The sequence below is a fragment of the Pygocentrus nattereri genome, chromosome 12 (genome assembly GCF_015220715.1).
Source record: "Pygocentrus nattereri isolate fPygNat1 chromosome 12, fPygNat1.pri, whole genome shotgun sequence".
Classification (NCBI taxonomy): Eukaryota; Metazoa; Chordata; class Actinopteri; order Characiformes; family Serrasalmidae; genus Pygocentrus; species Pygocentrus nattereri.
Genome location: NC_051222.1, coordinates 25,005,235 through 25,030,906, shown reverse-complemented (window position 1 = coordinate 25,030,906; position 25,672 = coordinate 25,005,235). Strand labels below are relative to the sequence as shown.

The window sequence follows — 25,672 nt, the reverse complement described above, 5'->3', positions numbered from 1 at the left end:
TTGTTACCAGGTTTTTAAGACTAAAGGAGCTCTGTTCTGACTGGATGTTCTGTATTTTGCCTTATTCAAAAGGCAGTCCAGGGTGAAACACTCCCTAAAATCTCAGTGTGAATAGGTCAAGCCATACTGCCCTAGGCTGACTAGATAGAAACATGCACAGTTATATGCAAAAGTTTGGGTGCCCCTGGTGATTTCCTAAGTAAAGATAAGTCAACACGCTGTCTAAAGAGAAGACACTTTTGTATATTTTAACAAACAATTACTGTTTATTTCCTGATTTGAACACATTGGAAAAAATAACAGAACATAAAACGTTTTGGCACATCTTATATTATCTTATATTCTTTCCAATACATAATACAACAGAATAGATATTTGAATTGTTGAATTTAAGTTTGTTCAATGTAGAGGATGTGCTTAATGCAAATTGCATGAGAGCGTAAATACAATGTTTTTTGTGACATCACAAACACAATCATTTCAAATCACCCTGTATTCGTCACTGGGGAGTGAATGGCACGATTCAAAACTTTAAATGTTTACCTCCCACACCAATCTTTTTTTCACCAACCGCTTTCCCATGATTTTGGCCCTTTCAGGCTTTTAAACACTGAGCGTGATTTATTTGTGCAATTTTGGACATCAGTTAGTTCATCCAACCACATGGACAATTGATAATGATGATGATGTCTTGCACACCAAATAGGATTTTTGGAAAGAGAAAATGCGACATTATTTAATTTGGCCTCAGTTTAATTTTTATAAACCACGGCCAGCAACATCGACTCACTCAGCCAATCACGGTTGTTTCTGCCACTGGCATAGTGACGATCATAATGAACAATTCATTATATCCAAGCAACCCTTTCTGACATGTCAAAAGATTGTTTTGTTGTCTGATCTCCAAAGGCAGCTCAAACTGGACTAAGAACATCAGAGCTACAGTTGTATGCAAAAGTTTGTGCCCCTGGTCAAATGACATGGTTTGTTCATTTCCTAAGTGAATATAAGTCAACACATCCTTCACAGAGAACAAACTACTGCACATTTTAATGCACAATTACTGTTCATTTCCTAATTTGAACATTAAAAAAATAACAGAACATAAAATGTGGCCTTTGCAAAGGTTTTTTGGTAAACTACTGAAAATAGAAACTTTGCACTAAAATGCCCTATTTAAGTTAGTTCCCTGCAGAGGACGTGTTCATTTATTTTTAATCGCAACATGTAATCTGACCAGGATGCCCCAACATTTGCATATGACTATATTATAGATTCATAAGAAATCGAGTCCTTCAATACATGCGACAAGAAGCTGTATAGAACCCTCACCTATTCGCACAGTACAACTTGTCCTGTCACTTATTTTGAGCGAGAGCTCTGAGGGTGAATAAACAGTTGTTTGAGATGGCAGTTTTATCAAAACGAAATCCGCCCTCCAGCCCTACCACTCATATACACATCATCACTTCAGTCGACTTAGGTATCTGTGTTATGCTAATCCTGGTATTTGCTAGGTTTCTTCCCCCGCTAACGCGGCATAATAGCAAAGGTGAAATGAGGTTGCTTATTACAAAGTGTGTGTCATGGCTCTCCTCTCCACCGTAAGTGGATTATAGTTCATCTTGGCCTGTAGTGGCCCTCTGCGATTGGAGTGATGTGGAGGAGGGTTGCCATACAGCGAAAGGAACATTACAGGGAAGTGAGGGGGAGATGGTAATTTATGGGTAGATTTAGTCACTATCATTACCAGGCTGAGCTGTTTTTTTGGGGTCTTCAGCTTTATTACATCAAAAAAACACTGTCTAGTTGTGAAGCTGATGCATTTCTTCAGGAAAACGTGATCAAAAGTGACCCAAAGTTTCATTACACACGTCTATAAGCTGAGAACAACTAGTTCTCAGAACAAGAACAAGCCAGTCTGCAGTGATGTCCATGTACTTACTTAATAAAAAGCCTTAATATGTAATAAGGCTGAGATTTTAATGGGGTAATTTGAACGGCAATTTTTCTGTAATGTAAAAAAAAAAAATCCAGGAAAAAAAAATAATTTACACAATTCCCCCTTTACCTGAAATGAAGTCAATCAGCCAAAACCTGTTTAGGCTGTTTGAGTACACTTTAGCTATGGGGCTAATGTAGCAAAAGAAAATTTGGGCTTCAAGATAGCTTTGATTATTGTTTTTAACTATGCAACATGCTTCTGTCCAGTATAAAGACAACAATGTGTCCCACAGTGCCAGAAACCACATAAGCAAGTCTATTCAAGATTCTTAAAGTGGACCAGTCATGCTGTCAAATGGACTTGATTTAATTTTCCAGCCCACTGATTACAACTTCAGAGTAAAGAAAATTTACTCAAGTTCTCAAGATACTGAACTGTTTTATTTCAGAACCTATAAACTGACATCTCCTTTTACACCCCCCCCCCCAAATCCCACCCATTTTTTGGAATGTATTGCAGGCATTAAATGTGATATATGCATTTTATTACCATTTCACATTCCGTCCCAATGTTTTTGAATTAGGTTGTTAAAACTAAAACTGAAATAAAAACTAAACTACAACTGCTACTTTTCAGAAAATAAAAACAAGACTAATACTATTAATGCACCCTTGAAACTAACCGAAACTGAAGCTAAACTGAAATCAAAAACCAAAATGAGAAGCTAAATAAAAACTCATTTAAAATTCAAAACTATAATAGCCCTGGTTCCAACTGCTACTACTGTGGCTGGTTTTGAATTCCTAGTTGGCAGCTCTGTGTTTTCTGTTATATGTTCGAAGCAGACGCGTTAGTGGATGGTTCCGAATATACCATTTCTGTTGCATATGAGTTTGAAGGGTTTGAGTGATTGGATTGCATCACACAGCACCTCATCACCTTATGGAACAAAGTAGCCAAACATAACTGCTCCCCTTTAGCAGCTCTATGCAGCTGGAGGCGAATGCATGATAATTTAACCACACACTTTGCACAATGCTAATTAGTAGGGAATAAGCTTTCACTGCTACATTAGCTATATTAGTCTCATAGCTCAAACGATTGCATCTTAGCTGGTCAACTACTTTTGAGTTTTGTGGGGAGGTGGGGGGAGGAGGGAACTTACTGAAAAAGTTATCTGAATTTTGCATAAGAAAAGCTCAAATGAGCTAAATGCAGCATAGATTCAGAATCCGTGACTAAATGTAAATCATGGCATTTCTTTTTGTTACTGCATGCAGCGTATTCCTCTGGGTCTGCCATTTCCCTCGAGGACAACATGCTCGCTGCTTGCTGTTTAACTGCTATGACCTCAGAGCTATTGATCTACATCGGCGGAGAAGGAAAGAGACAGGGAAGAGAAAAATGTACACTGACAGAGTGAGACAGGTGGGAGGACTGAAAATGACAGCAAGGAATAAAGATCATAATATTCTTAAAATGCAGATGCCAAATCATTCTTTGAAGTGATGCCATGGAAGAACCAGCTTTGAACCCTTGAACCATTTGATCATTTAAATGTTGCCCTGTACTTAGTAAAAGAACAGAAGGACCTCAATCAAATGCCCATTGGCTTCTACAATAACAGTGTTAAATGAAACTTGAGTCAACAAGTTCAGTTCTTTACTAAGTCCAGGAAAAAAACATTTTTTGCCTATAGGCTAAATGAGCATACAATACAGATGAAAAATGTTGGTGTGTTGCTTTAAAGAACTATCCACTGAAAGGTTCTTTAGGAAAACCAAAAGTGGTTCCTCTATTTAGTTTGGGTTGCCTCTTTTGAGTCTTGGTTCCTCTCAAGGTTTCTCCCTCTTTCTCTTAGGGGGTCTTACTTTCCACTGTCAGCATTGGCTTTGCAACAATATATATATAAATTATTGCGCTATGTACATAAACCTTGACTTGACTATATAATTGCTCCAAAGGACCTATGCCGCATAATAATATCAATAGTAATCTTTTATTACTTTAAAATAATGACATATTAGCAAAGTATAGAGGTTTCACTCACTGCTGCTCTTTGCATCTTAACATTCTGCTTTGGGCACGGCACACACCTTTCTTGAGCTATCTACTCAACCGCATAATTAAACCAATTATCATCACACGATCACTGTAATTACCACACAGATTACACTAATTGCCCTGTTCAGAGTGAGGAATCGACTTCAATCTGGCAACCCTCTATTAGCGCAAAACACTCACACTATAACAAATTCTATTATTCTTCTCACTAAAAAGGACACGATGAGTATGCTGACAATCTATTAGGCTAAGATTAAATTGTTAACTGCTTAATAAATGCCTAATAAAGGGAACAGAACCATGCAATATAGATATAATAACTTAATAATGTTCTTAGGTCTTTCCTGAGCTCTTTGACTGAGGTGGCCAAATGTAGACAACAATAAGGAGGATAGACCAATGAAGGGCTTCCGCGTGATGTCATGAAGATAGGATCAGTGGAGTGACGTACCTCTAACAATACATTAAAATACTGCAGTAAGCCGATAATGTCACTGTCTTTATTTACGTTAGTTAGATTGCATGAATCCTGACCGACAATAAATGGCTGGCAGGAACCATCTGGAACCGTGATTGGTCAGGATGCTCACGGCACACAGTAAAACACTGTGATTAGTTAGAAGGCTCATTTGCACATCGTAGCCTTCTGCAATATCAGTACTGAAAAGGCTATTCCTGCGAATAATTAAGTGATGCACTGTGCAGCCTGAAGCTGTGCTCACAGCAGGGATGTTATCATAAATAAAACAAATTACACAAATGAAAGGACATTAATTCTTCATAGAAGAATTCCTTCACAGCTACCAGAGCATGATAACATAAGCTAACATCTCATGAAACGATGAATATGAGAAAATAACTATAACTCATAAAGACAGATTAGACCATATATGGGGATGGATGTTAAAACAGCTTGCTAATAAGAATCTAGTTGGCGTACTGTGTGCTGCGCCGTCATTGTCAGTGGCGCCACGATAGACAATTTCCACAACCACCAGCTTCGGTAAACGTACATCTACACATACTCTCTCAAATGTCGACAGCTTTTGAGGGGGAATGAAAACTGTTCCACTGAAAGCGGCTGGGAACAGCACCAACTTCAAAGCACAAACTGCCTTGTAATGTTAGTTAGCTGAGGATGAAATGCGGACACAAATATACGTCCCCTCCACATGACAGTCTTTTTCTTTGTCCCTCCTAACTGCACAAACCCTTTTTTTCCTTTGCTCATCGCCAGTACTGAAGCCATCAAAACTGAGATATGGTTCTGTTTGCTTCAAACTCAAGCACTTGACTATGCCGCAAAAGCTCTTCTTTTTCTCAGTCATTTTTATTTTTGTTTCAGTTGCTTTAGTGAAAATGACTAGTGAAAAACCCAGCAACAAATATTTCCATTAGAAAAATCGCAGAAAAGTGAAAAGGGCCTTTTACATCATAACAGACCTTTCTAAGCATATTGTGGAAATTTTCACTACTTAAACACACATTAACCACATGTTACAAAACAGGAGAGCATGATTAAGTGTATTTACTGTAACACAGCAGGTAAAACCAGGGGTGCAGGAGTGATTTGAAAACTTGGGGCACACTTCAATAAAATAACTTAATTTTCATTTTAATTGCAATATAGTTAAATAAGTGTTTCAAATGATCATACTTCAGAAAAGTCACTGTTTGAAATGTACAGATATTGTGTATAGTGAAAATGTCATCAAATATCATGACATTTTTGCCATATCACTTACCCCGACACTACAGAGAAAACAAAAGGTTTTGTTGTTTCAGTGCAGGAATGATGGTCTACAAGTGGATTCCTTCCATGTCAAACCTTAAAAACCCAGGACATAGTGATGTCTTTTAGCAACCTAGCTCAGCTTGCTGGCCATTTCAATATTGGTTTTAACATGCTCTCGTCCACTGGGCCTTGTCTCTTGTCCTCGGGGGAATCCCTGTCGCCATCTTAAGGGCTGTTTGATTACGTTATTAGCTCAAGGGGAGTTTATTAGATGAACCCTAGAGTGAACACAAGTGTTGCCTTCGACAGGAGAACGTGCCCGGAATTCACTGCCACCTCACGCATTTCCCTTTTCAAACCCCCACTAAAAAAGGCAGACAAATCTGTTTATAAGCCATAGCAATAAAACACTAAAAAAACAACAACATTCTACATGCTGTAGCAGTAACTGAAACTAAAATAAATAATTAATAATAATAAAAAAAAAACTCAAATTAAAGTTCTTCATGTTCATTCTACAAGACAAACATTTCCGCCAGCACGACAACCTGATTGGTCAGGCTGAAAAAAGCGGTTGACTTCAGAGAGCACTTTTCTGAAAAGATTACGTTTTTTCAACCTTTGAAAATGTTTCGTTCTAACAGAAAAAAAACCCGGCTGCGTTCTGACCACCCTGAGGCATCTTCGCATTGGTTTACGTTTAAGATATGCATGGTTACAGAGAGAGGAGAAAACCTGAACACAAAACGTGAACACAGAGACAGGTACCTTTAAAGAGCTCGGAACATGGAAACTCTTTTTTTTTAATAAAAAACTGAATTAATTGTTTTTGTAATGTAACGAAAACAAAGACATTTATTTTCTGCCCATTCACAGTCATAAGAAGTGTTTCAGTACAGACTGCTTTTAAAGTGAGTCACAATACAGGACAACAAATCAGATCAGTGGTCACTGACATATATTAGTCTTAAAGGCAAATTAACAAGTACAGCCCTGTTTAAGTATACAGGATAAAGAAAGGTTGGAAAAACAGCCTTGTAAAAATAAATGATGACTATTTTTGATTCATAAACTCACACAAAAGTTAGAAGCAGATCTCAAGGAATTCAAATTTAAAATAAAATGTGGAATATGGCCCCTTTAATAATGTATGTGTGTCCAGAGCCAAGGCTACAGCAGGACATGGTCCTAGACTGTCCTAATGAGGGGGAATCTGTGACCTCCCTAAAGCATTTTCCAGTGTGTGGTGCATGCTGGGGTATCAAGAATGAAGGGGATGACTGAGCTTCAGGTGAAAATGGCTCTCTCTCTCATTCACACACATACAAACTAGGGCTGCACAGCATACACAAATACCACATTGTCACTGCATTACTACACATTGCAGGAAACACATAATGAAGTTGGTCCAAATGCTCACAGCACACAATAAAACATTTAGAGACAGATATACTAAACTTTCCATGTCAATTTTAGCTGCTCACATCAAGCCAATTTCTGTGTGGCACCTGTGCTTGTGCCTTTGGCCCTCAGTGATTGGTTAGAGGCTCATTTGATTATAACAGCCTTCTGTAATATTATCATTGTGAAGGTTAGTACACAGTAACGACTAGCAAATTTCATATTGTGCATGCTTCTAAAACTTTAAACATTTGCCCAAACCAGACAGGACCCAACCGTGCCTGGCTCTGGAGAGGTTCAAATTTCATGTTCAGGGTCTCACAGCCCACCTCCTACTTTTAACAGATTCTGCCCTGCATTTACTCTGCTTTAGTATTTATCCTTACTTTATTGTTCCTGTCTAATTTCATTACCTCAAAACAACTTTTAATCTGACATGCTGGAGTCACCCACTCGTGTTACTGACAGAATTTAGCGCCGAGGTGCGTAAGGCCCACGCTTGTGAGGAAATGGATGAGTGGGAAATAAACAGTGAGACAATTTGAGACAGTACAGTTTAGAGCGGCCAAAAGGAAGTTTATATTTAATTAGTTTGGTCTATTTTGTTCTAGGTAAGAACAAAAGGATTAGCATTAAACAGCAGAGGAACAACACAGTTGAAAGGGTGAATTATAGAAACCTTCATTATTTTATCACATCAACTCCTGAAAAACAATCCCACACCATAATCCCCCCTCCACCAAACTTTACACTTGGCACAATGCAGTCAGACAAGTACTGTTCTCCTGGCTACCACCAAACCCTGACTCGTCCATCGGATTGCCAGATGGAGAAGTGTGATTCGTCACTCCAGATAACACGTCTCTACTGCTCTAGAGTCCAGTAGTGGCGCTTTACACCACTGCTTTTGACGCTTTGACGTGGTGCAACGGTAGCGCCGCGGACCGCGGACCGTCGACCATAACAGCAGCGGTTCGAACCTCGGTCCGGGTGCTTCTTCAGTGGCGGTGGCTGCTGTGTTATCTTGGGGGCAGTCATGGGCTGGAGGTTAGGGAACCAGCCACGTGACCGGAAAGTCGCCGATTCGATCCCCAGAACCAACAGCACATGACTCAGGTGTCCTTGAGCAAGACACCTAACCCCCAACTGCTCCCCGGGCGCTGCGGATTGGGCTGCCCACCGCTCCGGGCAAGTGTGCTCACTGCCCCCTAGTGTGTGTGCTCACTAGAGTGTATGTGGTGTTTCACTTCACGGATGGGTTAAATGCGGAGGCGGAATTTCCCTGTTGTGGGACTAATAAGGGTCTCTTATTCTTAATGTAAGGCATGGATGCAGCTGCTCGGCCATGGAAACTCATTCCATGAAGCTCTCTATGCACTGGGCATGGGCATAAAGCTTTCAGGCTGTCTTGCCTAATGTGTAACATGTGCTTCTCTTCACAATCACAATGTAATAACAAAGTTACTGTTGTTGAGCAAATAGCAAATCGATACATATTAACATTTAGAGGAAATTCTATTTACAACCTCGGGGAGAGAACATGAGCTATTATTTGTCTTCCTTTATGGCTTTCTGTTTCCTCTCTTTCTCTCTCACACACTTTTGCTCTCTGAGTAAATCTGAAGTGCTTTTCTCCCTGTCGCTCTCATTCACATACTTATGTATAATCCTCTTAAGATTTGCCAAGGAATCCCTAACACACATACACACATATACATACACACACTCACTCACTCACTCTAGACGTGTCCCTCTTGGACCCTCTTACTACCTAGTGTTTTGTTCTTTTCGGCAAACTCTTTCTCTCATCTGACATCTCTGCACTCTTCTTATCTTCCACCATGCTACGACTCGCTCCGTGGGCCTGAGAGACATTCTGAGAGCAAATCCTGAATGTTACTGCTTTATATCAGGGTGTCTTTATTTCTGGGGAGTTGTGCTGGTGATGTGTGTATGTGGAGCAAAATCACTGAGGCTGGTGAGCCTTGAGCAAAAAGATCACAGTTAGCGCCTGCTTTGCTACTTATTATTCAGACTTATCGAGATTCTAATTCTAGGGTGTCTAGCAGAGCCCACGCTGTTCTGTTCTGTGTTGGAAGTGAAGATGAGTAGACAGTAACCTTTAACTGGCATAGAAGACTTGTGGAGGCTTTGTAAACTTTCAAATGATTTCTCTCATTCGTAAATCTTATGAACAAAAGATCATTATTTCACAGCAGCAATAACCAACATGAGCTAACCACCGATTTTCACTATTTTATATCACTGCATTCTGTGTTATTTACATTTTGCACAGTGTTCCTACTTTTAGGAAATTGGATTGTAGATATACCAGACATTCATGTATATTGTATACATAAAAGTATCCAAATACTCATTGCTTTTATAATCTCCATAGAAAAGCACTGCTAATAGAATGGAGCACTATGGAGCAGCCGCACATAATCCTAAAATCACCATGCCCGATGCCAAGCATCAGCTAAAGGGGTATAAACTAAGTCTGCAACACTGGGCTGCAGAGCACTGGAACCGTGTTCACTGAGTGATCCAATACCTTTTTGATGAGTTGCAGTGGCACTTGTTATCAAGAGCTAATCATCCAAAAACCATGCTCTTGTTGCCAATTGCAATCAAATCCTCACAGCAATCCAGTGTCTCTTACAACTGTAAGCGGATGTAGTGTTAGGAGTCTTGTCCATGCATTGTAATGTTTGTATAGCAGTGTTGTTCCTGTGTAAATGGAGAATGCATCTTTGGGCTGTATTGTTATTCGCCATTCTCTATTTGAGTTTGAGAAGAATGAAAATACAGCCACACAATGATTATACCCCCATATGGACAAAAATATTAGGACACCTACACATTACACCTACAAGTGCCTTTATAATATAGCATTTTAAATTCATAGGCAGTAATATGGAGCTTGTCCCCCTTTGCAGCTATAACAGCTTTCACACTTCTGGGAAGCTTTCTACAAGATTCTGCAGGGTGTCTGTGGGAATTTTTGCCCATTCATCCGGAAGAGCACTTGTGTGGTCAGACAATGATGTTAAATGAGAGAGCCAGGCTTACAATCTCTGTTCTAGTTCATCCCAATGTTCAATAACGTTGAGGTCAGGGCTCTGTGTCAGCCAGATAAACAACCCCCGATAAACAACTTCACAGCATTATCCCTCCTCCACCAAACTTTACAGTTAACACAAAGGAGTCATGCAGATGATGTTCTCCTGGCATTTGCCAAACCCAGACATGTCCATCAGACTGCTGTAGGTTGTTGTTCCACAGAATATGTTTCCACTGCCCCAGAGTCCAGTAGCAGTGCTTTACACCACTACATCTGATGCTTGGCATTCTGGTTGGTGATGCAAGTTTTGTATGCATCTGTTTGACCATAGAAATCCATGCCATGAATCTCCCAGCACACAGTGTTTGTGCAGTGTTAGTTCCAGAGATGGTTTAAAACTCTGCAGTTATTGAGTCAGCAGAGCTTTGGTGACTTTTATGCATTATGCACCTCAGCAGTCAGCTACAACACCTGAACTCAATGATTAAGAGGTGTATCACAATGCTTTTGTCCATACAGTATATAAAATCTGCACGCATTAGCACGAATGGGGTGGCAAGTTGAAAGAACTGACTCTAATTCCACTCCTGGGCCGATAACAGTAATTACATTTTCTTATTTATCAACAAATATCAGACACTGATATGTCACACACTCCTACTTTGGGTTTGCATATGGTAATTATCACTGAGCACTGATATTGAATGAAATTGAGGAAAAAAACTGTGATGACATTTTTGCCCATATCACCCATCCCTATTAAATCAGAAGCTCTTTGAGGGAGACATGTTGAAAAAGAACCCCACACATATTCCACCCAGGATGAAGATCCAAGGCTTAGTAATGAATGACTTGCCATGTGGTGGCCTCACATGTGGCGTTTTCTTCTTATTATGAGCTGATAGGCTGTCTCGTTATAAAGTAAATATATCACCCAGCCTACGGATCAAGCCAGTTGGTCAATCACGAAAGTGTTTCACCTCTATCTCATCATCTCTCTCTCTCATCAATCTGCTATAGGTGCCAGAGCGTGTGGTAATGAGAAGAGCCTGGAGACATTCTGCCAGCGTGCCAGCTGGTGGACGCTGTGATTGGCGTTCCGCCATCCTCCAACACCAACAAAGATGTGCCAAAGAAACCAACACACAACCACATTCCCCCAGTGCAGTGGTCCGCAAGGATGCGCATGCAGGCAATTTCACACCCATGACATATGCTTTCAGGCCTGCGGAATATGGTCAAAAATGTATTTATTAATTTACATCAAACTGCATTTTTTCTAAAATAAACAAATAGTGAGTTTTATTAAATATTTTTAACAAAAACTATTTACAGAACTTAAGAATTAACTGGATTTGCTACAACAACATGACATTTTCAAAGGGGGTCCTTTCAGAGTAGCCACAAAATGCCATTTCTGCTGTTTTGGAGGTCCCTCAGTTTTGCACTATGCATTTTGTTTCTTGGTGCGGCACGGTGGTGCGGTGGGTAGCGCTGCCGGGTGACCGGGGTCCTCTCTGTGTGGAGTTTGCATGTTCTCCCCGTGTCCCCTCCCACGGTCCAAAGACATGCAGCCAGGCCAACTGGACATGCTAAATTGCCCCTGGGTGTGAGTGACTGTCTGTGTCTGTCTGCCCGGCGATGGACTGGTGACCTGTCCAGGGTGTATCCTGCCTTCCGCCCGATGACTGCTGGGATAGGCTTCAGCACCCACCGCGACCCTTACAGAGAAGCGGCTTAGAAAATGGATGGATGGATGGATTTTGTTTCTTCAATAACACCAATGGAACGCACTTCAATGGAAAGCAGAAGTGAACTAGATTTTTGCCGTAGTAAACAAGCAAGTCAACATTTACCAAGACCTGTCATTGCTCACTAGCAGCTTCATACACACTCTGATAATCTGATAACAGTTTACTGATAACAGTAACAGAGTTACAGTGGAAAATAAATATTTTATCGAATTATATTAACTAAAAATATTTTAATAAACGCAATTGCAACTTGTGGTTAACTAACAAAAAATATCAATACCATAATACAAATAATTTGATTAAAATGTAAAAATCTTAGCAACACTAATTACTTGTGCACATAGCAATCCAGTACAAAAGTGGATGTACCTATTTTACAGAAACACTGGTATAAACAAATTCTGTTCTATTCAATGTTCCATTTTAAGACATATACACTGTGCTTTTGTTTTATAGCACTAGCTCCATCCAAAAAAATCAACAATGCACAACAAATCTAATGCAGCAGCATGTCATACACTGCAATAATACAGCACTAAATGTTTTACTTTAATAATCACACTCACAATCGCATCATATCTACAGCCTTATAGAACAAAGGCCTCTTGTTTGTACCACATTCTTACTTTCCAGTCACTGTAATTTTAACACTATAATGTTTGGTCAGTAGGGGGGAGCAGCACACTCACTGCTTGACCTCAAACTTCTCCTACAAGCACAGCTCATAAGCTGCTGAATGCTGTCATTTTATTGGCTCCCTTTCAAAACACCTGCATAAATTAGGGTGCAGCTCATGCAAATGATTTGTAAATGAGGGGCTGGAAGGCTGGAACTTGATTTCACGCACTAAAGCTTGTTCATCGTTTGTGCTCAAACCTCCACTTGTTTCCACTTGGTATGAGAGTTTCACAAATCGGACGCAGTTCATACGTTGTTAAAGACGTGTCAACTCTGCGCCCTTTTTACACAACTCAAAAGAAATGAAGGCCAAGCAATTGTGATCAGATCACTCAAAGCACATTCACGGGTGGCCAGAGACAGACCTGACCGAAATGTGTCTGCCGATTGCTGACCAGCAGGCCGGAGGATAAACAAGGAAGCGCAAGATCCAGAATATGCCAAGCTCGAGTTCTCAAACAACCTTCTTACAGTCTGAGCTGATGAAAGCTTCCAATCTGAGCTTGTTGATTCATATTGTGAGAAAGAAAAAGAAACAGAAGTAAAACAGAAACAACATAAGGGTTGATGTCCTTTTTGTGGATATTATCTGATCACACTAAAGACATATTTTAGTAAAAAAGTGTAAATGGCGTCTGGGCAAAATACATCCAGATACACCCCAGACAAGTAATGTATGTTAATGCAAGGGATAAACAGCCTCAAAGATAGGCTAGTTATTTATAGAAGCCTTAACTGATAGCTGATGGTGCTAATTAAAGGCAACATGCCATTAAGCCAGCCACAGCAGAGAGGTTTCATTTAGCTCATTCATTTAACAACTCTTTTATTTGTATCAGATAAAAGAGAGAAAATCAGTATGTAGGCTTATAAACATTAGCAATAATCAGATCCACTGCGAATGTCCTGAATGTGCTCATCTAACATAATAAAGGTTATTCAAGACGATATCCATCATTGACTAAAAGCCTTTTGTGCACCAGGCATGGAGGAGGTTGAGCTTATGCCTAATTTAAAAATACTGTGCAGACCATACTGCTAGCAGAGGACAGTCACGGTGGTCTCTCTTCACAAAGGAGGGACTAATCAGTGTTCTTTGAGGAGAAGGAGGAAGAGGAGGAGGAGAAGAGACAAATCAGACAGTAAACCGCAGGATGGGTGAGTATGATAAGATTTATCTGTCTCTCTGTAGTGGAAATCAATAAGAGGCATAAATACTAGAGAAGGGAGGTAGAGGGCTGTTTTTTTACACAGCCACATGCAGTGATTGAAGTGCCACAGGTGTTCTCATTAAAGAACCTGAGCTGTCCCGATAGTCAAGGTCAGACTGATAAACACATAGACAGGCCACACAGACATGCACAGAGAAGCATCCTGTTTTCATAGTGTTCCATTCCATCTTTAAGAGAACAACGTTGCCACGTTGGTAGGCAAACTGTAATTCTATCTGTGCTCTGATAGAGCTTGGAAAAATGTTCTCTTCACCAATGAAACAGTGACTTACTTCAACCAGTGTTAAGATGTTGACCTGTGAGCCAAGCTGTTGACTCTCTGAAACCTGTCTTCTAATTCTGCTGGGCTTTACGTCTGCCAGACTTCTTTCTGTCAGTTTCCTCCAGTTACCAAGTGCCTTTTGATGGTGTACTCTCTGACACTCTGGCGTTATTTGCAGGTTCTCTAAGGGAAAGACTTTTTCAGGGTTATAATGGTCTGTCTGTTTTTGCCATTTTCTCAACATTTTGATAGCAATACACCACATCCTGCAGTGCAGTACTGTCCAAATACTGCTTTTATACAGACAGAGGGTTTGCAAGTAATCAACAGTAGTTGGAGCACCTGTGGGAACTGATTTCATCAACATCCAAAGCTTAATTTACCTACATTGCTGGAGAACAAATGTAAACAAATGTTCTTCCATGACTTGTTCCCTGAACAACTCCTTTTTTATAACTCAGACATGTGTATTATGTTTAGTTTCCAGCTTATTGTTCAGTTTTCTTATTATCACTGGCTAATGCACAGGCCTGTGTTTGCACTTGTGACATAAGCAGCTATTTTATATCATTTTTTTTCACACCGTGAATACTGCTTTTATTAAATGTTAGTCGGATTTCTGTATAATTACACATCTAAAAACGAGTCTTTAATTAGTGCATGTCTGATTCTCAGTGTTTTCACTTTTATCACTCTAACGTAGTCATTGCAACATCAAACAACTTCAGCGAGCACTGCATTCTATGTCGACATCACGCAGCCATAATCCAAACTGTGTGAATCTTTGACACACACCATGTGCTTGATTCATGTTGGGGAACCAAAGTAATTGCATCACACATAGGGGGTTCGATCACCCAGCAGTCAGCTGTCGGCGGCCCTTTTCCAAAACACCAGCTCGGCCAGCGTGAGGGAGCACGTTCTGGAAAGAACCCAACTGTGCTGAGGTCTGTTCTCCACTGGAGTAGCCAGCTGGCTGCTAACGCACAACACACGCTCTAAAAACATACTCTGACCACACGTACAGCAGATGTCTGCTTGGGAGAGAATAGGTAGGAAAGCATCAAGGTTTTTTTGTTTTTATTTAAGTTATTAATTTTAAAATCATTGTTTTGGCCTAAGTCACTTTTTTTTGCTTTTTATATTTTCTGTTGATGATGTTTGTTTGGTTTTATGAACCAAAAAATCTATTTTTGTACATGACCATTTTCAAACCTTTCTTCATTCCTTAATTAAAACAGTTTTTGTTACTCTGCTTTTAAGACTTATATATGTAAATGAGCTCTGCAATGATTCGCTGCCCTGTATTGTGCTTCATTCACAAAAAGCAGTCCAAGCCGAAACACTCCTTATAACTTCAGTGTGAATAGGTGGAGATAATCCATTGTAGTTTGAAGAGGAGGGTGTAAATGCATTGGTTTTCATGACATCACAAAACACATGGATTCAAAAGGGCTAGTTCTGCAGCCATTTAGTTGTCGCTAGTCAGAACATAATCAGTATTTGTATATTAACATGTACAGAAGTATGTTCTCTGTAGAGCTTAATTTCACTTAGAAAATCAACACAGCCTTTGACATGTGACCAGGCGTGTCCAAACAGTTTTGAGTCCTCAACTGTGGAACTATTAATCTGAGCTAACTAGCAAACTACGATGATAACGGTAAATCCACAGGACCTAAATATCAACCGATATTATCAGTCAAACGATACATCAGTCAGGCCCTAGAATCCATGTCCCTGTCTAGAGTGCTGTCCCTGTACAGCAGCCAGAATGTAATGCCATGTGTCACACTGATAGCTCCTGCGCCCCCCTCGCCGTGTCAAAACACGGACTACGGGGGAGCAGATCAGTGCGTGTATAAATATATATGGGTGCCTCCAGCATGCTGCCCTGGTTCAGTCACTCACCGCCCTCACCCACTGAGCCGAATCATGCTTAACATAGACAGACTTCTGTGGCAGAGCAGGAGCTTGGTGAGCTACCAGATTCTTTACGTGACATTATTTCTGTCAACGAACGCTGCAGCGTGATCACTCAGTAGACCATGATCCAGTTGTGGGCTCAGGAGGAAAGTGACAGTTGGACAAAAGGCAAGGAGACAGCTGGGGTGGGTGCACTTCAGGATTATCATGTTTGCCAGCTGTGAATGTGGTGGAAAGAGCATAGTATGTCAACTTCTAGTAGGAAAAATTGCCACTAAAACTACTGTAAAGAGCTCTGAAACAACACTAGAAATGTGCAACTTTCCCACATTTGAGATGTGTATCATTTAAAACAATCAATTATTACAGCAGCATTTGTAATTATAAAGGTTTTTTGCAGCACCGATTTATGGGTCTTTTTTAAAAATTGACTTAAAGTTGAGGACACTTTTCAGACTTTTAACCAATTTGGACTTTAGACTGAAATCCATTTCCTTTGAATAACCCTATAACTTAATTATATTTATTTGATTAAAAAAAATTACATTCCATTTGTCACTACCAACAGTCATAACACTGCCAAAACATTTGGTTGTGATGATTTTAGCTTTTCTGAGCATAACTGACTAGCAAACACAGCTTTGAACAATTGTACACACATTTTGAGAGTAATATATTTATATTTTTCCCCCATTCTCTCTCACTTTTGCTCTAAAAAAACAGGTGTGGGTTAAATAAGGCTCCGTCTATGGACTAAAACTATTCAACTCTGAAACTGCGCCTTTTTCACTATATAGGGCACTATTTCGAGATTGATGTATTTTGTAGTGGTGTCCGAAAACATAGTACAGAGGATCCAGTGCACTCAAATCCCACAATGCAGCGTGACAAGTAGTGTATGACCAATGTACACTAGTGTAGGATTAGCGAGCCCAGCTACAGTGGCAGTGTCTCTAAAGCCCTCTCTTCAGACTTGTTATGGCATGTGCTTTATAATATTTATACGATGCTTTTGCACAGTAAGGAGCAAAGCCATATGACGTAGTGTCTCAAAATTGTTACCATCATGAATTCTGTCCACTATAATAGTGTGATCCAGATTTTTGAATGTGCGGTGTAGTGATTAGGGGACCATTTGATTAAGGGACACGGCATTTGTGATTCAGTAGTGAAATTAAATGTGGGACAGCTTTTTTAATGAAGGGTTTTTTTTTTTCAGTGACAGTATAATTCCCTGCTCCTATCGTCCTGACACTGCTAACCTGTGGTGCTATCTCTAGTAATGATTTTTAAAAGTTTGCATATTAAATACTGATTTCACCTGCTTGGTGAATGGCTGAAGTGAGCTGAAACGTTAGCTGGCTTTATGTATTCACTTCTTGCTGGTTCAGAATCACTCCCGCTGTGAAGATGACGAGTGAATAATGTTGGAAGCTTGAGCAACATTTTCCGCTACAGGTGGTTTAACCTGACTGAGTGACATCATTAGCCCGTTGCAGAGTGGCAGCGTGACGGATTGTAGTGTGCACGGGGGTGGAAGCACACATATACACACACACACATACCCCAAGAAGGCAGCAGCTGTTTTGGGCTGTGCCGTGTCAAACACAAACATATTTATTTCTTGTCTAGCGCGAGCTCCCTTCACAGAGATTAAGCAGTGGAGGCTGCATCTCTCTCTCTCACTCTCTCTCCTTCATCTCCACGGCGCCTCTCTCCATATCACATCTGCATGACAATGAGACTGGCAGAGAGACAACGTTATTCAGCGTCTGCACATTCATCAAACATTTTACTCTCATTTTTCTTTACACACAAGTGTGCGCCTCCCCCCTCCTGCTCGCTGCATCACTTCTCACTCACTTTTTCTAGAAGGCAAATTCATCAAACATCATCTTTCTGGGCTTGCTCACATTGCATCTCTGTTTGTGCACATGACAGTTAATACCCTCAGCTCTCAGCCCTCAAACTAACAGACAGGAAAGGAGGGGAAAAATAACAAAAACAGCTTTGGTGGAGAAGATGGAGGATGTGGAGCAGTACACAAAGCGTACGTGTACAGTTTGAGTAGAAACAGCTCTGATTCCGAACCCAGTTTCAGTATTGTTCGATCCAATGCTGTAACAAACCTAGCCTGAAATACACTGTATCCAAAAATATTGGGACACCCCTCCTGAGTGTCCCAATATTGAGTTCCCATTATTGAGTTCAGGTGTTTCAGCCACATCCATTGTTAACAGGGGTGTAAAATCAAGCAATCTGCTTAGACAAACAATGGCAGTAAAATGGGTAATGCTGAAGAACTCAGCGACTTTAAACATGGCTCATGTCACTTGATGAAATTTCTGTATTGCTAGGTCAGCCACTGTCAACTGTAAGTGCTATTAATGTGATATGGAAGCAACTCACAGAGCAGGACTGCCGAGTGTGGAACTGCATAGCACATGAGAATAGTCACCATATCGCATACTGGAGTTCCACTGGCCTGCACAAAGCCCCAACCTCAACTCCACAGAACATTTGGGACGAATTGAAATGTTGATTTTGAGCCAGGACTTCTCATCAAACATCACTGTCTGACCTCGCAAATGTTCTTTAGCCTGAAATAGTTACAAATTCCCAAAGATACATTTCAAAATCTTGTGGAAAGGTGTCCCAGAAGAGTTGAGGCTTGTAAAGTTGCAAAGAGAGGTCCAATTCCATATTAATGCCCACAGTTGTAGATGAGATGTCCAGCAAGCTCATACAGGTGTTCAGGTGTCCACATACTTTAAGCTCTGTAGTGTACCTCTGCACCTATTGCTGGACCTATTTAATATCATTTCAGGACTTTTACTGAAAGTGCAGGCACTTTGTGACTGGAAGCTAGGGTTGAAAGATTAATGTTTTATTATCTTAAGTGGGAAAAAAACAGCTTTTAACACAGACCTGCCAAAATAAGTGACACATGAAACTTAACATGTTTGTTCCTCACTCACTTACATGCATGTGAGCAAAGTTATAAACTGTTTAAAAGCCAGCCAGTAAAGGGTGTCAGAGACATTTTGGCTTCCCCGTTTAACTGCTCTCATGCTTTCCACTCATTTACAGTCACTACTGACCCATGCCAGTTTCCTCCCTTGCAATTATGCAAAACAAAAGCTCCATTCTTGTGGAGAACCTTCAGTCTTCTGAACAGGTGAGTCATTGAGTGTGAGAGTAGAGTCAAGTACATGTAGTGCTTCACATTTAAAAGTTGACAATAATATCAGAACAAAGTGGCAATCAAATCTTACCACATCACGCTTGCTGATGACAGACTCAAGATAGCATAAATATGAAGTAAAGTCTTTTTATTGTGATATTCCTGTCTGTCTCTCAGACACATTGAAATGTAATGCAGTGCTGCCTAAAGCCTTGGTATTCTCACCGAGTGCACGGTTCAAACTGAAATGTGCAACTGTGCCACTGTACCTTTCCCCTGGTCTGTTTCCTGCTGAATCTTCTTCACCGCAGCAAGACCCTCATCTTCCTCATTTCCAGCTTTAAGAAGCAGAAAGAAACAAGAATGGATGATTAGCATAAACACACTCAAACACATCATCCACTGATACAGCTGCACTTATTTATTTATTTATTTTAGATTTTTTTTTTTTGGTGATTGGCACTTGCTGTTCTTTTCTTAATCTGTCCATATAACTGTTCTAGTTGATATTACTGTATATATGAAAAAGGGACCAAATTCATAAAACTTAGTGGCAGATTTATTTGTGATGGCAATAGTGAACTCATTCATGGGCTTAAATATTGCATCTTCTTAGTGCTGGTTTCAGGGTGCAGCTTGACTATGGGCATCACACCTGAATAAAATTGCTGATCTGATTGACAGCTGCCCAGCGAAGTTTAAATTTAACTCACTTTTTGCACAGTTTGGCAAAAATCTGTATGCAAAGCCATAATATTGTGTCTCCCTATATTACAGCAATTATTCATGATTTGTTGGTCTATTTAATGTAAATTATCCAAACAATTCAAATGAAGAAAAAAAAACATTCGGTATGCACGTTGTACGCGGCTTAAAAATTTCAGCACCCTCAGCTTGCTGCTCACATCCATGGTCCTTTTTCAAACACAGCCCTTTACAGAAACGTGGGTCCATACCTCAGTGAGCATCAGGGGTAGGAAAAACACCATAACCACAAGAACCTGAGAGGAGGTAAGACTAAGGAAAAACTCTAAGAGGAGAAGAAAGAAACACTGAGAAGAACAAATACTCAAAGTGAAAACACTGTAAAAGCATGAAGAAAAACCCTCTAAGAACATGCAGAAGAGCCCCTGAAAGGAACCAAGACTGGAAAGGAAAAACATCCTAAGAGCATGAGAAAGGACTACTGAGAGGAACAAAATAAACCCCTCCTTAGAAGCTGAAGGAAAAAAGCCTGACAGGAACCTCTGGAATTATAAAACAGGACTATAGGCAGATATAGGATTGCAGTTTCAACATTTTTTAGCCCAGAAAGTGCTCCTGAATTTTAATCTGTGATCCCGAGGGTACCAGTCAGAAACTTCAGAGTCTAGTAGTCCCTGTTGTTAAGAATATGATATGAACATGTAGCCGCAGTGTTCTGTCTCTTTGCATTCAAATGAACAGGTCAGGAGAGAAAGTACGTCATTACTGCATGAGACCTGCTCATTAACTTTCTACAGTCACTTTCTTTACACAATCCAACATTCACTCACTCTAAAACTGAGGAATACTGATGAGCAATTTAACAGACATCAGTTGCTTTCTAAATTACAACATGATAAACAAATAGAAACAATACTCTAAGTTTCTATATTTTTAAATTGTTTTTTATGTACAGCAACATTATGCTGATGTTGTATTTTGCTTGTTGACAGATCAAATTCTGAATGCTAATTTGCAGAGAGGCATTCTCATTAGCATATCTAAGAATTACAGATGAAGAGTTTCATGTCTAAACTTAAACAGGATACAAACTTCAATTTCAGAATTACCACTCCAGAATGTAAATCTACATTACAATTATTTGCATTTTACATACTGGGGCAGAAACAAGAGTTTTCCAGAAAGGCCTAGTCCTTTTTTTAGCAAGGATGAGAGGCTCACCACTTTACCAAAAATGTATTAAAAAAATAAAATAAATGAATAAAATAGGGCAATAAATGAGAGGGAGGCAGGTGGAAAGGTGAAGATGCAAGGAGTAGAGGTCATAAAGGTGCATGACTTCAAATATCTTGGGTCAACCATCCAGAGCAATGGACAGTGTAGAAAAGAGGTGAAGAAGAGAGTGCAGGCAGGATGGAGTGGGTGGAGACGGGTGTCAGGGCTGATGTGTGACAGAAGGATAGCAGCAAGAGTGAAAGGGAAGGTTTACAAGACAGTAGTGCGTCCTGCTATGATGTATGGTTTGGAGACTGTGGCTCTGTCTAAAAGACAGGAGGCTGAGCTGGAGGTGGCGGAGATGAAGATGATTTTCGTTGGGAGTGACAAGGATGGACAAGATTAGAAATGAGCAGATCAGAGGGACAGTGAAGGTGGAGCAGTTTGGAGATAAAGCCAGAGAGGCCAGGTTGAGATGGTTTGGACATGTGTTGAGGAGGAATAGTGGATATATTGGTCAAAGAATGTTGGAGATGGAGCTGCCGGGTAGAAGGAGAAGAGGTAGACCTCAGAGAAGGTTTATGGATGTAGTGAAGGTGGACATGGAGATGGTTGGTGTAAAGGTAGAGGAGGCAGTAGATAGGGCAAGATGGAGGCAGATGATCCGATGTGGCGACCCCTAAAGGGAGCAGCCGAAAGAAGAAGAAGAAGAAGAAGTAGCTAAAAAAAAAAAGCTAATCTGAATGGACTGATGCTGAAAATGTATTGTGGTCTGACAAGTAAATCTTTCAGTTTGGTTGTGGAAATAACAGGCATGGTGTTCTTTGGCCCAAGCAAGTTAAAAGCCAAGATCTGTTACGGTATTGGGGTGGGGGGGTTGGTTCAGCGTCCATGGCACGGGTACCTTGCACATCTGTAATGGTACCAAAAAGACTGAAAGATACACATTTTTAAGGAACATGTGCTGCTTTTTATATGCCACCCTTTTCAGAAACATCAATACTTATTTAAACGTCCTAGACTCACCACTAGACACTCACAGTGGTAAACATGCCCCCGGATAAACTTTTTTTGCAACATGTTTTTGGCATCGAATTCAAAATGGGCAAATATTTTTCAAGAAACAATAAAGTTTCTCAGTTTTCGACATTTGATTTGTTGTCTTTGTACTTTTTTTGATGAAATTCAGGGTTTAAATGATCTGCACATTATTGCATTTTGTTTTTAATTTACATTTTGCACAGCATCCCAACTTTTTTTGAAAAAGGGGTTGTAATTTTCCTGCTAAACTATTTTTAAATGATCAAGCCCTTCACGTGTTTGAAAATGTTAGTGGGGAAAATTCTAACCCATGCAGGAGACTCTACTCTACTCTAGGAAAACAAACAATGTAGGACTGAACCTCCTGACATAGGTTGAGAAATATAAGCACATATACATCCACACAGGCATACACAACTAAATCCTGGACGTGACTGAGGAAAGGCTGTCAAGTTAGCAAAAGGAAATCTTGAAGGATTTGGGGATTTGCGTTCACTCTATTTAGGTCACGCTGTCTTCTGAAGAAATCTCAAGGAATGAAGGTGTCCCTCCATAAAATCTGACTAGTGGCAGTAAATCAATTCTGGGATTTTGTGTGTCCAGATTAAGCTTCAAAAGCCCCAATCAGAAACTGCTTTAATACTTTCAAACACTGTTGAAAAACATCATGCCCAGGGACCAGTTTTGTATTTACTAACACAAAGCTTTATTAATCTGTGTACTGTACATTAGCAGAGGTGTTGCTGCTTTTCTGTTGAGCTTGATTCCATTTGCAACATATATATTTAAATAATAGATTTTTGAAAAGAGTAACAGTGGACACATAATGGAAAAGACATTTCTATGTCTTTGATAAAGGTTGTATTAATCATAATATAGCATTGATATTTCTCCACTGCCATCAACATGTTAAAAAAGGAAAATTCTTGGAAGTGATCTGTAATGTTTTTGAAAACAAAATCATTCAAATTCAAACAATGTCCTCATATTAACTGAAGTATTTTATTTGGGAGGGTAACAGATTAGTTTACCCCACAACTGTAACACGCTGATCATGAATAAAAGATAACATGTGATTACATTTACGGCATTTGGCAGACACTCTTACCCAGAGTGACTTACAATTTGATCAGTTTTTTACACAGGTAGGCCAAGGTAGTGTTAGGAGTCTTGCCCAAGGACTCTTATTGGTATATAGTATAGGGTGCTGCCCTGGTGGGGATTGAACCCCAGTCTACAGCATAGAAGGCAGAGGAGTTACCCACTACACAATCCAACCAAGCATCAGGTGAACTGCTCTAGATGCCACAAGCTTTATTCTTAACCAAATGTAGAACAGACTAGCAGGAGCTTGTGAACCAGAACATATAAAAAAACTGATAAAATTGAAACTTGCTTGACTAAAATTCAGTGACATTATTTCAAAGTGTCCAAGATCACAGTATCACGCTGGATATCACGACACACGCTCCCCTGGACAAATGTGATGACAAATTGAGATGATTTTCTAAGTTAAAATAAGTAACACATCCTCCACAGAGAACACACTTCTGCACTTTATAATGCACAATTACTACTTGTTTACTCATGAATTTAGCAGTGTGGGGGAGTGAAACATAAAAACGGCCTGTGACAAAGCTATGGCATGTTTAACATGCTGTTTTATATTTTTTTCAATATGTTAAACTAAGCAAATAAATAGAAACTGTAATAAATACAAAGAAATTCTTTTCTGTGAGGATGTGTTAACTTACTTTCACTTAGAAAAACATGTCATTTGGCCTGTCCAAATCTTTGCATACAACTGTGTTTTTTTAACAAATATTGAGACATTTCTACAGAGTGCTGTAAAATAAGTAGACTTTTTAATATGGCTGCACTGTATCAATACAATACTCGAGCACATCGGTATTCATTTCTCTATTTATTATGTGAAATCTGTGTCATTTTTAAGCCACTGATTTAAACAGCTAAGGCATTTGAACAGAACAGTTATTGTTATTATATGGAAAATCTTAATATATATAATAACTGGTTTAGTTTAGAAACTTTAGCCTCAGAGTAACAAACTGCACTGCCACTTTTCACTGGGCCACTGAAGCCAAAAGAACAGAGATACCTCAGAGAGAAAACATAGCTGGGAGCTCTTAAAATAAAAAGATGATTAAAAAAACTTTCAGTGCAACATGTGCAATGAGAGTATGGACTACCAAGACACGCAGAAAGTTTGATGAATCATCTCAGGTATAGTCATACTTATCAGAGGACCACCATGTCTACAGACACCACACTGTCTACAGCTCCATCATGTATCAGCTTTCGGCAGGAATATCAGCTTGTTTTTCTTCTTTTCATTTCTAATTAACCAGCACAAACAGCAGATCTGTATATTTAGACAAAACCCCACTCTTTTTACCACTGCTGTTGTGAGAGAAGCATCTCCTCTGCACACTATTAGCACAGTGCAGGAGCTGCTCTACAACTACCATACCAACAAAAGTGGTGAAAAAATGTAAGTAAATTTTAAGTCAATTATTATTTTTAAATGCAGTTTAGAACACTAGAGAGTAAGAGTGTGTGATCTGACTGGATCCCTTTAGAAGCTATGCTTTACTCACAAGTGACTTAATCATATATATATATATATATATATATATATGTGTGTGTGTATGTGTGTGTGTATATATATATATATATATATATATATATATATATATATGATGTGCATGTATAAGTTTAGCGATACTTTATTAATCCCACAAACGGGGAAATTCCACCTCTGCATTTAACTCATCCGTGAAGTGAAACACCACATGCACACTAGTGAATAGACACACACACACACACACTAGGGGGCAGTAAGCACACTTGCCCGGAGCGGTGGGCAGCCCTATACATGAGATTTTGTTTTTCTACACAAATTATATTTAATTTAATTTTTGCAATGCTATTGTGAGGACCCTGATCTGAAGTCAGTTCACTCAAGCTAAACCTGATCTAAGATGTACATTTTACATTTTGCTCATTTTTCCAGAATGACTTACAGGTTAATTATGTTACAGAAGTAAGTAGCATTAGCATTAGGAGTCTTGTCCAAGGGCTCTTACTGGCAGGGGTTAAATAAGGCCAGAACAAATGGAGCTCTGGCACCTTTGGTCCTTCTAAACGGTAAATAGACCTGAGATCTGGTACTGCAACTTGATGAAAATGTAACTTGTTTCCATTACAGTCTTCATAAATTTCTAATAATTAATTATCCAATATGATAAACAGACCTGAAGAACAAACCTTTAAAAATAGCTTTTCAGAACACTTCCCCTCGATTTAGTGTGACTTTCATCCTTGCCAGAAATGAATCAGATCTTATTTTGATAACAAAACTAACCAAAAAAAAAAAGAAAACTAAATAAATGATCTGACTTTATTAGGTCATTAAGCCTGAAACAGACTGGGTGTTAGGTCTAAT

At 39.6% G+C, this 25,672-nt stretch overlaps 1 protein-coding gene across 2 annotated transcripts in view; it reads right to left on the bottom strand.

Annotated features, from left to right (window-relative positions):
• Positions 1-25,672, bottom strand: part of dhrsx (dehydrogenase/reductase (SDR family) X-linked) — a 79,163-nt gene that overhangs the window by 29,832 nt on the left and 23,659 nt on the right. For both annotated transcript variants that reach the window (XM_017715094.2, XM_017715095.2), the window contains one exon: positions 19,515-19,583. In XM_017715094.2, coding sequence (XP_017570583.1) covers positions 19,515-19,583 — 69 coding nt within the window. The remainder of the gene's footprint in view (positions 1-19,514; positions 19,584-25,672) is intronic.